The sequence below is a fragment of the Sardina pilchardus genome, chromosome 23, assembly GCF_963854185.1.
Source record: "Sardina pilchardus chromosome 23, fSarPil1.1, whole genome shotgun sequence".
In the NCBI taxonomy this organism is placed as follows: Eukaryota; Metazoa; Chordata; class Actinopteri; order Clupeiformes; family Clupeidae; genus Sardina; species Sardina pilchardus.
In genome coordinates, this window is record NC_085016.1 from 22,622,830 (window position 1) to 22,640,420 (window position 17,591).

Consider the following 17,591-nt stretch of genomic DNA (forward strand, 5'->3'; position numbering starts at 1 on the left):
CCTCCCTCCCTCCATCTTTTCCTCCTCCAGGTGAGAATGTTCCAGAGAATGAGCAGTTGAGCTCTAAGGAGCAGAAAACCATTGAGACGTGTGATAACACGCCCATCATCGATAACCTGGCCCCGCCAGTGGTCACTCTGGTGTCCACCGAGGAGAAGAACAAATATGAGGAGGAGATCCGCAACCTCTACAAGCAGATGGACGACAAGGTCAGAAAACACACAAACACACACACACACCCACGCAAGCACTGCACGCACTGCACACACACACACACACACCACACACACACACACACACACATCCAAATACAAATACAAGCACACACACACATATATCTACAAATACACACATAAACACACACACACACACACACACACACACACACACACACACACACACACACACACACACACACACACACATATCCAGCACAATACAACCTCTAGAAACAAGGTCAAGACAAGGTCACTGGTCACATGTTCTGACAAGGTTAGAAAACATGCATACTGTACACTCTCTCACACACACACACACACACACACAAAACACAACCTCCACTAGCAGCTTGATGACAAGGTTAGAAAACACTGACAGCATGACTCCAACTTGCAGCACACAACAGGCCAAAGAGATACTAGGTGTCCTTCAATAACTAAATCTTCTATTTATGTATGTGCGTGTGTGTGTGTGTGTGTGTGTGTGTGTGTGTGTCTCAGGATGATGAAATTAACCAGCAGAGCCAGCTTGCTGAGAAGCTTAAGGAGCAGATGCTGGACCAGGATGAGGTGATCTATCTCTTTGTCCCTACTTTCCATGGATGCGTGTAGTGGTTAAGCAGCTGGGCTAGCGTGCAGTAGCCTGGCTTCCACTGTTGTGCCCTTGAGAAAGGCACCTAACACCAAGGGGACAATGTAATGATAATGTAATCCCTTGTAATATAATTGACATACAGTATGTAAGTCACTTTGAAGAAAAAAAGCTTCTACTAAATGTAATGTAATGTAATGTCATGTGTAGCACGAGGTGATCTATCTTTTAGTCTCCGACTTTCAATTTATACGTGTAGTATGGAGTAGAGGCCTGAGGTACTGTACAATCTATCTTGAAGACTTCTCAGTCGTCCATTCCACAGTAGTTAACCTTCATGCAGAAGATTGGATGACTTTCCATGTATACGTGTAGTATGGAGTAGTCATCCATTCCACAGTAGTTAACCTTTATGCAGGAGATTGGATGTTGTTTTCAGCGCCACCTAATGGCTATGGAATAGAATTGAAAGAAATGAATACAATTGCCTCACTTGGCCTTCTTTTTCTTTGAGAATCTTTTTTCTCTTCATTAATGAAAAGCTATGCATCTACTGTAAAACATGAAGCTTTACACATGACCCCATATCTTAAAGTGTATGTATGTGTGCCCTGTGTCTGCTATGTGTGTGTGTGTGTTTGTGTGTGTGTGTGTGTGTGTGTGTGTGCTCCTGCAGCTCCTAGCATCCACGCGGCGCGACTACGATAAGATCCAGGAAGAGCTGGGCCGGCTGCAGCAGGAGAACGAGGCGGCCAAGGAGGAGGTGAAGGAGGATACACACACACACACACACACACATTCACACCCTACATTTCTTCTTCTTATTATTATTATTGTTATTATTATTATTGCTAATATTATTGTTATTATTATTATTATTATTAGGTGAAGGAGGTGCTGCAGGCCCTGGAGGAGCTGGCCGTCAACTACGACCAGAAGAGCCAGGAGGTGGAGGAGTTCAGCCGCGCCAACGAGATACTCACAGAGGAGCTTTCACAGAAGACGGTGAGAGAGACACACACACACACATACACACACATACAAACACACACATACACACACACACACACACACACACAAGGAGGTGGAGGAAGGGAGCTGCACCAATGAAATTCTCACTGAGGAACTCACACAGAAGACGGAGACACACATACACACACACACACACACACACACACACACACACACACACATGCATACCTTGAGGTGGATGAGAGGAGCTGCACCAAAGCTAGTCCATGCCCATGATCATAAATTCTAAGAAGTCCTTGAACAACCAGGACCCCTCAAGCAATGGAGATAAAGGAACATTTGAATAACAATGGATGCATGATCTGCATTTTTATGTGAAAAGTTGTGCATATGTTAATTTCATTTGTGTGTGTGTGCGTGTGTGTGCGTGTGTGTGTGTGTGTATGTATATGTACCTGTGTGTGTGTGTGTGTGTGTGTATGTATGTGTGTGTGTGTGTTGTCCAGGCGGTGCTGGGTGCGGTCCAGAAGGAGCTGGCTCAGCTGCAGGAGCTCAGCAGTCACCAGAGGAAGAGGGCAGCAGAGGTGCTCAACCTGCTGCTCAGAGACCTCAGCGAGATTGGGGGCATCATCGGCACCAACGACATGAAGGTGAGGACACACACACACACACACACACACACACACACACACACACACACACACACACACACACACACACACACACACTCAAACACACACTCATTTTCTGTCTCACACACACTCATTTCAGTTGCACACAAGCAGAGGTCCTTGCCCTGCTGTTTTGCATTGTTGCTGATCTTGTTAGAAGAGGAGTTCACCTACACACACACACACACACGCATGCGCATATTGTGTGCCTCACACACACTCACACACAGTGCTGATCCTGTGTGTGTGCCCCACAGACGTCGGAGCCCAACGGTGCGCTGGAGGAGGAGTTCACCATGGCGCGCCTCTACATCAGCAAGATGAAGTCGGAGGTCAAGTCTCTGGTCAACCGCAGCAAGCAGCTGGAGACCGCGCAGGCCGACACCAGCCGCAAGATGCAGGCCAATGAGAAGGAGCTTGCCTCCTGCCAACTCCTCATCGCCCAGGTGTTTGTGTGTGTGTGTGTGTGAGAGAGAGAGAGCATAACGAAGTTAGCAACTTTGTTGGTTGCAGTGCATTTTCCCATTGCCAACCAACTAAGCTGCTAACAGGTTAGCAACCACGTCCCTGTTTGCTGAGTGTACTATATGCTGCAACAATTAGCTTCCATTATGATCAATGGAGCTGGCTACACCAGAACCGAGAGTTCTGCGTACATTCAAGTACGTGCACAGACGGTATAAATAATGTTTCGGAGTATGAGAGTCCATAATAATAATAATAATAATAATAATAATAACAATAACCTTTATTTGTATAGCACTTTCACACACAGAATGCAGCTCAAAGTGCTTTACATTTGGAACATGTAACACAATGTAACACAATGTAACACAATAGCACATTTGACTTACAAGATGAAGAAGTGTAAATAAAAGAATATAAGCGCTTATCTTCATTAGGTCACACTAACTCACACCGGTGAGTTCTGGTGTGGTGTTCTGTTCTGTTTTGCGTTCATGATGACCCTTGAGATGGTGACCTTTGACCTTTGCCCCCCTTACTGTGGTTCCAGCACCAGGCCAAGATCAAGTCCTTGACGGACTACATGCAGAACATGGAGGAGAAGAAGAGGCAGCTGGAGGAGAACCAGGACGTTCTCACCGAGGAACTCGCCAAGCTGCAGGGCCAAGGTGGGTTCCTCAACCGGGAGCGTACCTACAGTATGTTCCCGGGTCCTATGTTCCCCTCTTTGTATGGGACAGGGGAACATAGGACAGAGCAAAGTTTAGTCAACCGAGCACACAATTTTATAAGACAAACTAATTTTTCAAGATATGCAAAAAAAACAGTGACAATTTGAGTAGGTACAGTAGGTCATTAGATATTATGCAATTTTCATAGGGCAATAGACCTGCACACTACCACTACTACCATTGTGTGAGACTTCAGAACCCTGCTTTTTGAATAGTCCTTGATGGCATTACAGTGGTCCATGCCTTTTTGAATAGTCCTTGATGGCATTACAGTGCGGTGCCTTTTTGAATAGTCCTTGATGGCATGACAGTGCGGTGCCTGAGGTGGGGTGGGTGGAGCAGAAGAGAGAGAAGAGATGGTTATTTCCTGTTCACTGACTAGCATTAGCTTGATTAGCAGCTCTTGCCAACTGTAGCTTTGAGTTGTGATAGCAATAAATCACTTTGTTTCACTCTCTCGCTCTCTCTCTCTCTCTCACTCACACACACACACACACACACAGACACACACACACACACACACACACACACACACACACACACAGACACAGACACAGACACAGACACAGACACAGACACACACACACACACACACACACACACACACACACACACACACACACACAGCTCCAAATCTAATTCAAATGTTGCTCCACGGCTAAGGCTTTAATCTTTGTTATTTGTGCTCATGTTTTCACCACAGAGAAGATGCATGAGGTCTCTGGCATGGAGAACGAGAAGGACATAGATCGGCTGCAGGATGGCGAGGAAATTAAGGTAATGATGATCAGTAATTTACTGAAATACACACACAAAGGCACACAGAGAGACACGCACACACACACACACACACACATGGACACAGACACACACACACACACACACACACACACACACCACACACACGCAAACACACATCAGTTCCTGCAGTCCAGGAAGTGCGGAAGATGTAATCCTGTTAAGGTTTGGAAGAGTCTGGTTTCTGAAACACCCTGCCGGCCTTCCCAACACTAGCCCCACCTCATCACTGATGGAATTAGCGCAGCCAGTGCACATCACCATGTTACAGAGAAAAACGTTCACAGAGAACAGGGCACGCAGAGCGAATGACAGTTATGAGTCACTGAGTCATTAAGCCATTTGTTCCCAATTCTGTCTTCATCAGAGGTGAAAAACGTTTAAAAAATGCTTTCAAGGATGTAGGAAGCCAATTGACAGTGTGCTGTGTTGCTTCATGAAACTATGATGACTGCATGACAGTGTGCTGTGTTGCTTCATGAAACTATGATGATTGACTGTGTGCTATGTTGCTTCATGAAACTATGATGATTTACGGTGTGCTGTGTTGCTGTGTCTGTCCTGCAGAAGTCGTTGGACGAGCAGATGGTCAACCATCGGGACACCCACCAGAAGCAGCTGTCCCGCCTCAGGGACGAGGTGGCCGTCAAGCAGAGGATGCTGGACGAGCTCAAAGAGTAAGACGGCCTGTCACGAGACACATCAAATTTAGAACATCCATGATACTTTATACTTACTCATTTGGATGACACTTTTATCCGAAACGACTGACATGTCAATTATCACGAGGGCCAGCCAGTCTCCGTCAGAGCAACTCAGGGTTACAGTAAGTGCAACAAGGGGGGTAGGAAGGCTGGTACACTCTCAAAAGGATGTGTTGGAAATAACACATTGATGTGTTTAGGTAAGGACAACACTCTTTGTGTTGTTTTCAACACATTGCTTTTGTTATTTGTTACACAATATGTGTTGAAAATAACACAACTTGTGTTGTTTTTTAGTGGCTAAGGAGCTGGGCTAGCATGCAGTAAGGCTGGTAATGACTAAGGAGCTGGGCTAGCATGCAGTAAGGCTGGTAGTGACTAAGGAGCTGGGCTAGCATGCAGTAACCAGAAAACTTGAGGGTCCAATCCCCATCAGAGGTGGAAAAGTCCAGCTTCAGAAAGTAAAAATCCAACCATGTATTGATTCTACCTGTGCACTTAACACAGGTGATCTCACTAATTAGCAGCTCTGCCTAGCTGAAGAGGAAATGCTCTCCGTTTGCAGTGCTTTCTGAATGTCTTTACTGTAAAGGTATCCCTCTCTGTGTGCAGTCTGAACGAGAGCCTGCTGCTGGAGCAGAAGAAGCTCATGTCCGACTACGAGAAGCTCAAGATGGAGGAGCAGGAGAAGGACCAGAAGTTGCAGCAGCTCATGTGAGTTTCTCCTCACGGCTTCACTACATGGCCCTTACCTCACACTGCTACAAGGGGGAACGTACCTATGTTCTCCGGGTCCTATGTTCCCCACTTTGTTAAGAAGGGTCCTAGGTTCCCCGCTTTTCCCAAAAAGGGTCCTACAGTATGTTCCACGGTATGTATTGCGACCGGGGAACATAGGACCCTAAACTGGGGAACATAGGACCTGGGGAACATAGGGATGACCCCCTACAAGGCTAAAGGGTTCTTATGCTGCGTTCAAATGCAATGGGACGTGGGACTTATCCTACCTGAAGTGTACTAGCTCGTACTTTAAAGAGTTCCAGGTAATTGAAGTGGAATGTAAACAGAAAGCATGGACACACTGGATAACAGTGGTTGACACATAGCGGTCTCCTAACTAAAACATCTTCACCAACTGTTCTGGAGCTGTAAAAGTGCTGCGTATCGCCATGTAGGGTAACTGGGTAAACTTTTACCCATATATTTTCATTCTAACAGGTAATAATGACAACATTTCACGCCATAATAGGTAGGTCGAGCTCCCCCGACTTTGCTGGTAGGAGGTTCCACTTCGACAGGCATTCCAGTGCACTTTTCTTAGTTGGAGGTAGGATAAGTCCCACGTCCCATTGCACTGGAACGCAACATTACCTCAAGGCCTCGCTGCTCTACAGGGCTCTTACCTCACACTGCCATATCAGGTCTTGAAGAACCCAATAACTTGATAATTGATCATTTTAATAGCTCCGAGTAGTGTGATAGAAATCACTGTTTCTACCTTCTCTTATTGAAGACCAAGCAGCAAAACTCGTTACAGGGTTACCTCATTCAGGTCCGGTCAAGTCCAACCAGAGTCATTTCCTGGTCCCGCCCCATTTCACTCTGACTCACTTTAGTGTCTTCACTGTGCTGTACGATAAAGGCAAAAAGCCCAAAACATATTCTTTAATAAAGAAACTGGTGACATTGAGTTCTCCAGGGATTTTACCTCACTCTGCCATACAGTGTTTGATCTTGAGGAGATTGCCGATGGAAAGGCTATATTTGTATCTGTACCTGACGAGACATCTCTACCATGTTTTATGGTTCCCTTGTGCTGGATACAGCACATTCAGTACCCATGTCATTGGTCTTTCTTCCATCACCATGATCCATGAGAAGCTTTAATTAACCAGTCATTTATTTGCGTCTCAAACTGCCATGTTGGGTTCTCCAATTTGAAGGTCTGGGGCCTGGGAAGTCATTGAAAAATACTTGAGTTTTATGGTTTAAGTGTGAGATCCCAAATACCAAGTATACTAGACTGTATATACTGTCTATGTTACATGCATTGCTCTTGTGATTGGTCTTTTTTTCCGCCAGAATGATCAATGAGAAGCAGGAGGTAGCCAGGCAGGACCTGAAGGGGCTCGAGGAGACTGTGGTGAGTTTAACAACATTTAATAATCATCCTAACATTTGATAATCATCATAATGTTTGACAATCATTTCACTCCACACAATGACTTGTTTAATGACAATCATCTCATCTCACTCTAGATGAAAACTAGCCATGGTGCTAACTCATACAACTGTGTACTTGTACTGGTGTTCATTGATATGCACTGTCCTTATCTAAATCAACAATGAAAACAAACACACACAATAACTAAGTCTAAATAAAACTAAATGAACATAAATCCTGACAGCCAAAGCAGAGTGAAATGAATGCTAAGCCCAGACTGTGCTACTGTTTGCTCCTCTTCAGGCCAAAGAGCTGCAGACGCTGCATAACCTGCGCAAGCTCTTCGTCCAGGACCTGACCATGAGGGTCAAGAAGGTAGGTGTTGTCTTCTTTGTCCTCAGCCTCAGATACTCCGATGTGTATCAGTCAGCTGTGTGTGTGTGTGTGTGTGTGAGAGTGTACGGTTAAGATTTATGCATTAGGTGTGCCACTGCATCACTACCTGACACTATTATTAAGATAAAGCTAGTAGAACAGGACAGTGATTTCAGTGTTGATAGCTGTTGGTGTATTCATGTGTATGACTGACGGAATGTGTGTGTGTGTGTGTGTGTGTGTGTGTGTGTGTGTGTGTGTCTGTGTGCATGTATGTGCATGTGTGTGTACTTGCCTGTGTCTGTGTGTGTGTGTGTGTGTGTCACAGAGTGCAGAGATGGACTGTGAGGACGGCGTAGGCAGCGCTGCACAGAAACAGAAGATCTCCTTCCTGGAGAACAATCTGGAACAGCTCACTAAAGTTCACAAGCAGGTACGGATGACACCTGGCGCCTTAAGAGGCGTGCTAGTAAGAAACGCTGGCACCCACGGATCTCAGCTCTAGCGAACTCTCCTCCCATTCAAGTCCAAGTTATAGGAACATAGGATTGATATAGAGTACTGTGGTCTGTGGTACTGGAGGTCAAGTATCTAAACATAATACTTGGCCTACTTGTTCACTAATTCACGATGGGATAAATGCAGAGACTAAATTCCTTCCTATACACAAGTATACTTGGCATATAAACCTAATTTACATTTACTTTAATATTGTTTTATCAAAAAATGTTCCATGCTGTAGATGCTGATATGGCATTAAACTTAAACTACTTCCAAGTGTGGACGACCTCAACCCTGCTCCACTGACCTTTGACCTTTGCCCTCTGACCTCTGCGTGTCCTTCCTGCAGCTGGTGCGTGATAACGCCGACCTGCGCTGCGAGCTGCCCAAGCTGGAGAAGCGTCTGCGGGCCACGGCCGAGCGGGTCAAGGCCCTGGAGTCGGCGCTCAAGGAGGCCAAGGAGAACGCCATGAGGGACCGCAAGCGCTACCAGACCGAGGTGGACCGCATCAAGGACGCCGTCCGCGCCAAGAACATGGCTCGCAGGGGCCACTCGGCTCAGATCGGTGAGCCACACACACACACACACACACACACACACATATACACATACATGCATACACACACACACACACACACACACACACACACACACACACACACACACACACACACACACACACACACACACACAAACTGTGTGGAACCATCAACTACCAGAAGAGCTCATCATTTCTAGACATTGTGTCTTATAGGGTAATATAATAATATAAACGTTTTTGGCTGCTATAGTAATGCTAGTGCTGTAATGTGTTAATATAATCTTTATAACGCTAGTGCTGTAATGTGTTAATATAATGTTTATAACGCTAGTGCTGTAATTTGTTAATATAATGTTTATAACGCAAGCGTAGTAATATGTTAATATGATAATAATATTGATAATAATGTTTATATAATGTTAATTATAATATTTTAATATAATGTGTAATGATGTGTTTTCCAGCCAAACCCATCAGGGCAGGGCACCACCACTCCTCCCCCACCCCCCTCTCCATCAGGGGTGGAGGAACCGTCTACCACTACACCCACAACAGCAACTGAGCCACACAGTACGTATGGTGTTTTTACATTAAGACAGGCACTAGGCATGCTATACATATACACAGTATGTATGGTATACTTCCATTAAAACAGGCACTACACACTGTATGTTATACATACACACAGTACGTATGGCATATTTACATTAAGACAGGCACTGCATACTGTATGTTATACATACACACAGTGTATAGTATTATGTAAATGAAGACGGACAGTATTTTTTCCCCCTCACCTTTTTTCGCCTCCAGAGGGCAGTCAAACACGTTTGTCAGCTCAGCCATGAATTATATTGAGTACTACCACCGCCACCAAAAACTGTGTGCGTAGGCAGAATGAATGAAACTGAATGTGTAAGCAGCAATATAAATGAATCTCTCCTCTCTCTGTTCCCCCTCTTCTCTTGCTGCAGGGACTCTCCTGGTGTAAGCATGCCCAGACCCCCCCCACCCCTCTTAACACTGCGCTGTGCTTCAACCAGTAACTCCATCCACCCCACCCCCAACACACACACACATACACACACACACACACACACACACACACACACACACACACACACACACACACACACACACACACACACACACACACAGCAGTCTCCGTAAAGAGGACAAGCTCGCTCATGCTCACTGGCCATACAGTACCTATACCACGGACATCCAACAACCACTCTACATGCCAAGAGATTTATGCATTCAGAAGAACTTGGGCAGGTTCAGCGCCTCGTCCTCAGTGGGTTATTATGTTATGTGTGGTGTAGTAGTGTGCAGAGCAGGCCTTTCTTTCATTCCTACTAGCGGTAGACTTTGATACTGATGCACACAACACATCAGTATCACAGTCGGACACTAGAGGGCATCAGTAGCCCAGTCCAGGCATCATGACATGTGGCATTCACAGAGTAGATACTGTATGTCGACCTGCGTCTGACATGGGCAACCTCAGGAAGACGAAAGATTTGATACAGAGTGGGAATAAGGCCAGACATTAAGGAGACAAAGCTTGCTCTGCGATCTCAGGCTGTAGAGGTATATGCTTATATCAGGAAATGGATTGAACCATTTTGAATAATTATAGCTAGAAATGAACAGTACACAGTGAGGAATTATCATCCACACACCTGCTCAGTTATATTTGAACTAAAGTCATGTGTAAGAGACAGTGGCAGACCATTATAGATACTGACAGACCCTTACTGGATTTGAAGACGCTATATCTAAGCATAAGAGACAACATTAGTAGTTAGCATCTGATTTCTTAGTGCCAACCTGGAAGAATCTGCATACGCCATACCCTTCTCATAGTGTAGTTTAATGTACTCAGAAGGCATAATGTCTGTAAATACCCAGATAACCTTCCCATCCCCCCTCCATTATAGTAATGATGGTATAGCCCATACAGGAAGACCCAAAGGAGTATGTACCGAATGTAGATGCAACTGATGTAATGTATTTCACTCTAATTGATGTTGCCTGTACTTCATTTTGCACTGTTACAAAGATATACATTTACGGAAATGGCTATGAGTGTACCTTTTTGGTTTTGTTTCGTTCTGTATATTTGGTTTCCACTTACACTGTTAATTTGATGTACTGTATCTTTAATTATTGATATAACTTGCAGATGTTGTAGTCCCTCACAGAGCATGTACACCCAGGGAAGAGCCTGTGTTTTATGCGTTTGCTGTGATAATGGGGTACTGTACAGTTTGAATGGTGAGTTGCCCTTCACACTGTAATCTAAGAGCCATTTCATAGCCTACGCAAGCTATACCATGAACACAGTTGTATACGCAAGGCTTATACGTATTGAACAGCCTTCTCATAGTCTATGCAGGCAATGCATACGCCATCAGAAACGCATGACATCGCACTTGTGCTGTGTCACTAAAAGACATTTTGCTACGTCAAGCCCTTTACGTTTAGCCCAATACACCCACGTAACGTGCTTGTATCTTGCGTAGACTTTGAAACAGCCTCTAACCCTGGACCACAGGGGGGGAACCCTCCCTCTGCTTTTTAAGCTTATTACCCAAACCAAGGGAAGGTTGGCACGTAGCAGAGCATAATTTCTTGGCTTGGTTACTCTACTGATCTGAAGAGCATCACCCCCTGAGAATTGTTCTAAGAAATCAGGGTCAACAACAACAAACGTAGTAGTAGTTTTAGCAAGTTTGTTGAGACATGGTGGGACCTGCTGTCAGATGTAGCGTATGGTTTGTGTGCTGATCATCAGCAGCACACATGACTATGGAGTGGATCTGAGCCAGACCCAGACCGTGTGCCAGATCTGAGCCATCTTAGGGCCAGATAAGGGCCAGCTCTAAGCCATCTTAGGGCCAGATAAGGGCTAGCGTAGGGCCAGATCCTTTCCTGAGCAGAGGAAACCCGGCTTCAGAAAGTGAAAGTCCGTCTCTATATTTTTTCACTAAACCAGCTAATTCTTATTAGCGCAACTGTTCAGCCAGATAGATGCGCTAATTAGTGAAATCTCCTGTTTTAGATACACAGACAGAACCAGTCCAGTACATGGTAGGATTTTTGCTTTCTGAAGCCAGGTTTTCCATCTCTGTCAGTGGGTCTGTCAGTGAGTGTAGTTACATGCAAATAAACAAACAGATTATACTCTTCACTCCGATTACTGTAAAAAATGACATTTGAAATCATAGTGACATCAGTTGATGTTGAAATAAATGGCTGTCCATCATAGGAAATCTGTAAACTGTTCTAGCTTTACTGTTGCAGAGATGCTGATCAACCAGTCAGACAGTCCTGCAGTGTAAGAAAGAGAGTAAGCTAACGCTTATTAGCTTATAAACTCTACTTATTTCCAATGCAATGCGTGGATGTCCACGTCACTCTGATCAGCGTTGTGTATGTGTTGGACAGGCATTTACAGTCAAAATTAAACAATGGAGTTGTAAACAGTATGTTAAAAAAACAATGGACTTGATATCGGTGGCAATTCTGTTCATGCTTATAGTGACTAGGCAGAGACCCAAAGGTAATTAATTAGTGTCTAAATCACTGCAATGGAGAAGAAATGGTTTCATGTTAAGCCTAACCCCAGTGCCTTCATTCAGAATCAACAAAGAAGCTCTCACTCTCTCTTATGCTTCACTGGATGTACGTACAGTAATTTGGTTATCAGATGTGTCTAAATTTGGATGTGTCTGACTCTGGATTTAGGGATTGGATTGAGGTAGTTATCAACGGTATGTAATTCACTTAGTTATCAAAGTAGAGTAACTTGAAAATAGACATAAAATTCATCAGAAGTTTTCAGTGATGATGACTATGTGTAGGCCTATGGGACATGCTGCTTATTTTTGAGTAACCTTATTTAGGAATAATTTTCTTTCCTCTTTCACTTTCACTGAGTAGTTTACTGCCTGCATATGAAACTGCCACTTTCTGCTTTTTTTTTTATCGCTTTCATTGTTTTTCTTTTTTCTTTCTAATTTATTTCTACTGCAAGAGCCCCAGGGCGTAGTAGCCGTGAAGGTCTCTCTAACTGCCCTGAATATCTAAATGACAAAATCTGAATGTATATAGACCCAGCAGCTCTGTTTCAATCCAACAATGCTTCCTCAGTCATCTCACACACAGTCCACTTTAACCTTTAACCTTTGACCCCTCACCCCAGCCCTCCCCTTCTCTCTCTCTCTAGTGTTTAGAACTTCTCCCATCCTGTCTGCTAGTGTTCCCCAGTGCTCCACTGTCTCGCTTTAGTTGTCTACATGCTTATGCTTCTGTAACCTGCTGTAATGAAAACAGTGGCATACTGCGCTTTAATACTGTGGCACTGGGCAACGTTTCCCAAAACCATAGTTGCTAACTAAGTTAGCAAGTTAGCTAAGTTAGCAACGTTGTTGTTTTCAATGCAATTTCCCATTGCCAACCAACTAAGTTGCTAACAGGTTAGCAACTATGGTTTTTGGGAAACGCACCCCTGGTTGGGACTGGGTGTGTGTCTCCCCCTCGCCGCAGGGTCTGGTGTTAACATGCAAAGTGGCGACGATGCAGCGGCTTAGAGAACGCAGCTAGAGGAAGCAGTGGGGTAGACTGATGCTGACTGCATGGTGTTGATTCATTTTAAATGTTCAAATGTAACCAAATAAAATATGACATATTTACCTTTAAGGCTGGTTGTTATTGTCTATTGTTGTTTGTTATTGTGTGGTGAAGTTTACCCATTTAATTGCCTCTGACTTTCATGTATCAACAACACCAATGCATTCAATGATATGGATAATTTGGTCATGGAGTTATATCAAAGATCCTTAAGGCGTAGCAAGATACGTCGTCGTAGTTCATGTCTATGGGCGCAAAACGGGGATCACTTCCTCTGCATAAAGAGGCGCGTCATTGCGTGTCAGACGTATTCATGGGTTTCATCAGGTCCCTTTCCACAGGTGTACAAAATCAAGCACTCGATTATCAATGCTTGATGATGTTCCAAAATAATCTTGCTGCTCTTTCAAGCCCTCTACATTTATTAGTTCTAATATGGAAGTAACACACACAAAGCATACATTTCAAGGAATTGAATAAAAACATCAATGGAATAATGGAAATATGTCGCTGCTCTCATTAAGTTACCCCAGCGCCATCTGATCGTCGTTAGCACAAATCAGGATTTGGTTCAGCTGGCTGGCTAATGTGTTGTCAAGGTAGAGCGTACGTAGCAACCGGCCAATAAGCAGAATAAACAAGAGGGGCACACTTGATATAAAGTTGATTTTCTCCAGACGGGAATGCTCAAAAATGCTGAAAAGGCACCTGAAGTGGTCAGAAGGGGTTGAGGGTCATGAAACCGTGCCCAAAATTCACATTCCTAACTCTAGAGAATGGAGATTTTAGCATATAGTTGAAATTCTGATCTATGTCCATAGACTTCAATGGAACAGTTGCTGCCTCTGCTCTGCATAAAGGGGGATTTTGACCCCCCCTCTTGCGATTCGGGTTCCAGGAAGTGGCTTCTCATGAAGTATCTTGCTCCGCCCCTTAATGATCTTTGGTTATATGGACTCAAAGTGATGCTGGAGGTCAAAAGTCAAGTTCATGAATACTCTGAGTGTGATATCTCATGAATGCCTTAATGTACATGCCTGAACTTTGGCGTGAGTGTTTATATGGACTCAAAGATTAAGTAAATTGATGTTGGAGGTCAATGGTCAAATGCCAAGGTCAAAAACACCTTGAATGTTATATCTCAAGAATGCCTTGTCACAGCTTTAAATTTGGTTTCTCCAAAAGCACCCATGCAGTTGTCACAATTACCCTACCAACCAGCTTTCAGTCAGCTCAATAGCCCCACCCACCAACACCATAACCAGCAGATTCATGCATCATGCGTCTCCTCGTGTAATTCCTCAGAATTGCATTTCTAGTTTTGTATAATTCTTTGATTAAATTGTAAATATGTTGAGGCCAGACATAGCTCTGTCTACCTACAGTCAAACTGTATATTATCTTCATTAACATATATCTGCTAATTTACTTAAATATGCAAATTACCTCACTTACTATTCGTGATACAAAAATGTCCCAAATAGTACTACTACTACTGAGGAAAGTTGGGTAGTGACCATTATTGGATTGTCGTAGCCTACTGTAGGTTTTACCCTGTCCAATTAACCACCTTATTCAGCCACAAAGAAGCAGTATTACTGTAGTGTTGATGCATGTATGCCGAAAATAGTGTGTAGGACAGATTTGACTCAATGATTTTCTTTCAGAAAATGTTCCCTTGTGTGTTAATGAATGTCCTTGACACCTGATTTGTTTTCAGTGTGTGGCTGTGATACACTGAGGCCCTCTTTCCTGAACTGCATTAATTTGTTAAATATTCCTGAAGTGATCAGCCTGCAGCTCACACCTCATAACTAGGTCAGCTGTAACCCTCCACAGCCGCCTCCCACAGAGCTCAGACACAGTGTTCACTGTGTGTTCATTTACAGGCACAGATCAGGAGAGAAGAATGGTCGTGAAGCTCCTCTCCCAGCATTCTCCCAGGGGGTCATTGACCGTTCTTAGATATTTGCACGCCTTACCAGTGTTGACTGGTGTTTGTTACTGTTCCGGTGAACATAGGCCTAATTTATGTAGGTTAAGACTGGTTAAGTTATTAACATCATCATAGTCTATAGAATATAGTCTATGTTTAATAACATGAAATGTGTCAAAGTGGACATAAACCAGTAGACGAAAATCAAAGTGGTTTCACAACATCCGTTGATGTTCAAATTATATGTGGCCATTTTGTTGGTAGATAGGGATATCACTTGATTGAAAATCTTATTTCCTCCTGTTGAAGTTCAACCAGCTCAGATATATTTCTTATAGGCCTATCTCTATTTCGACTGAAATTTGGACCCGTCATTTTCAGTCAAATGAACTGTCGTCGCAGCTTTGAAGGATAGGGCCCTCTCAGCATGCATTGCGCCATGCAGACCATTCCTTTTTTTCCAAATCGCCAAATATTTTACCATCCGTAGGTGACCGATGTTGCAGCCTATTTGTAATACTTAGGCTAAGTCGTTTAAATATGCACTAGACTTGAGTAGCCTGATGCCATATAAATTGATCTGCCTCATGCACTCAACCAGAAAAGTGAAGTGTCGCGTGTTGACACTTGTAGGGCTCTCCGACAATTAATCGTGCGTATTTTGATATCCCACGCCTTCCATGATGGAGGCGGAGCCGCTGATAGGCTGAAACCTGTTTTAGCATCACGGGTACAGCGCTTGACAGTCCAGCCGTTGCCGTCTGAAAGGCTGAAAGTTGCGGGCTATTGATGTGGGACTTCTCCGACAGCCTTGTTTCGGGCGTAGCATAAAAGATATTTGCATCTTCTCGCATTACGTCGAGTGGCGTGTGTAGTGTCATGAAAAATGCGGATTAAACTCACGCTGAAAATTGACACATCTCGATGGCCTGCCCGAAGTTGAAACGAAGTAACAGCATAGAGATTTTTCGACCTCTCTTCCACACGCTTAAAGAGAATATTTTAAGGGAAGACTTGATGTCAAAACAACTGTAGATAAGGGATACGATTGTGAAACATATGGCCAAATCCAACTGATAGCTTTGAAAATGTAACTTAGTCTACTAAAAGAGATTAAAAGAAACATTCAGTAGGCCTATGGTTTTTGAGCACTCGCTGCACTGAGAACCTTACGTAGCCTAGCCCCCCCCCCCCCCTCCTTTTTTTGAAATGAGATGGTTAACTTTACCATGCAACATTTTGTGTGTAGTTAATTCTTGCTTGAAGATACTTCAGGGAGGTTTGTGAACCCTTTCTCGCATGAGGACGTAGGCACGCATGCACGCACGCACGCACGCACACAATACTCTGAAATGGCAACAGAATGTGAGGAAAATCCTTTACAGCACATGCATTACTATTGCCACATATCCTCTACACCAAAACACACACACACACACACACACACACACACACACACACACACACACACACACACACAGAGCTCAGGCACAGTGTTCACTGTGTGTTCATTTACAGGCACAGATCAGGAGAGAAGAATGGTCGTGAAGCTCCTCTCCCAGCAGCTGCCTTTAAGAGAGAGAAGATGAAGTTGGTTGCTCAGGACATGAGGACGTGACCGAGATGGACTCGGCCTCTCAAGGTTTGGAAGTCGCCTGGATGGTCTCAGTCAACCAATATGGAAAAAAGCTCATGGACATTGCGGATCATATGCCTTAAAGGCATTCATATGCGCTGTAGCCTACCCATCTATGGAGAACCATCTTTGCAACTTCATTCTCCCTGGAATGCTTTGAAATGTTTGACATGCGCAGCCTATTTCAGTGAATGGGTGACTTTCACAAAATGGACAGTCTGCCACCTGTTTTTAATTGTATATGTAGCCTACAGTCAATTATATGCTGTGTAACTCATGTATGGAAAGTGTGTGTGTGTGTGTGTGTGTGTGCGCTAAAGTAGCCTATCTTTGGTCAATTCAGGTGTTTCAGAGTTGAACTAGATTCATCAAAATACCCTACACACCCCCATTTACTCCCACACTCAAAATGAAATAGCAAAAATGTGACTGTGTTCCTTCAGCGCCACATTTTCTTTTGTTAATATGTTTGATCTGAAACCAAATAAAGCATACACCAAGAGTACATACTCAATTTGGTATTTTGTTTTTGCTCATCATTATCATTGGGGGTCATTGACCGTTCTTAGATATTTGCACGCCTGTGTTGACTGGTGTTTGTTACTGTTCCGGTGAACATAGGCCTAATTTATGTAGGTTAAGACTGGT

At 43.9% G+C, this 17,591-nt stretch overlaps 1 protein-coding gene across 1 annotated transcript in view; it reads left to right on the forward strand.

The window, feature by feature from the left end:
- LOC134071413 (kinesin heavy chain-like) overlaps positions 1 to 11,611 on the forward strand; it is a 25,198-nt gene extending 13,587 nt beyond the window's left edge. The window contains exons 12-27 of the mRNA XM_062528121.1: positions 31 to 209; positions 720 to 788; positions 1,487 to 1,573; positions 1,696 to 1,815; positions 2,289 to 2,432; positions 2,711 to 2,899; positions 3,469 to 3,586; positions 4,353 to 4,426; positions 5,015 to 5,124; positions 5,764 to 5,865; positions 7,234 to 7,294; positions 7,619 to 7,690; positions 8,019 to 8,123; positions 8,541 to 8,757; positions 9,198 to 9,303; positions 9,708 to 11,611. Of these exons, the coding sequence (XP_062384105.1) occupies positions 31 to 209; positions 720 to 788; positions 1,487 to 1,573; positions 1,696 to 1,815; positions 2,289 to 2,432; positions 2,711 to 2,899; positions 3,469 to 3,586; positions 4,353 to 4,426; positions 5,015 to 5,124; positions 5,764 to 5,865; positions 7,234 to 7,294; positions 7,619 to 7,690; positions 8,019 to 8,123; positions 8,541 to 8,757; positions 9,198 to 9,295 (1,745 nt within the window). The 3' untranslated portion in view covers positions 9,296 to 9,303; positions 9,708 to 11,611. The remainder of the gene's footprint in view (positions 1 to 30; positions 210 to 719; positions 789 to 1,486; positions 1,574 to 1,695; positions 1,816 to 2,288; positions 2,433 to 2,710; positions 2,900 to 3,468; positions 3,587 to 4,352; positions 4,427 to 5,014; positions 5,125 to 5,763; positions 5,866 to 7,233; positions 7,295 to 7,618; positions 7,691 to 8,018; positions 8,124 to 8,540; positions 8,758 to 9,197; positions 9,304 to 9,707) is intronic.
- Positions 11,612 to 17,591: the final 5,980 nt, after the last annotated feature.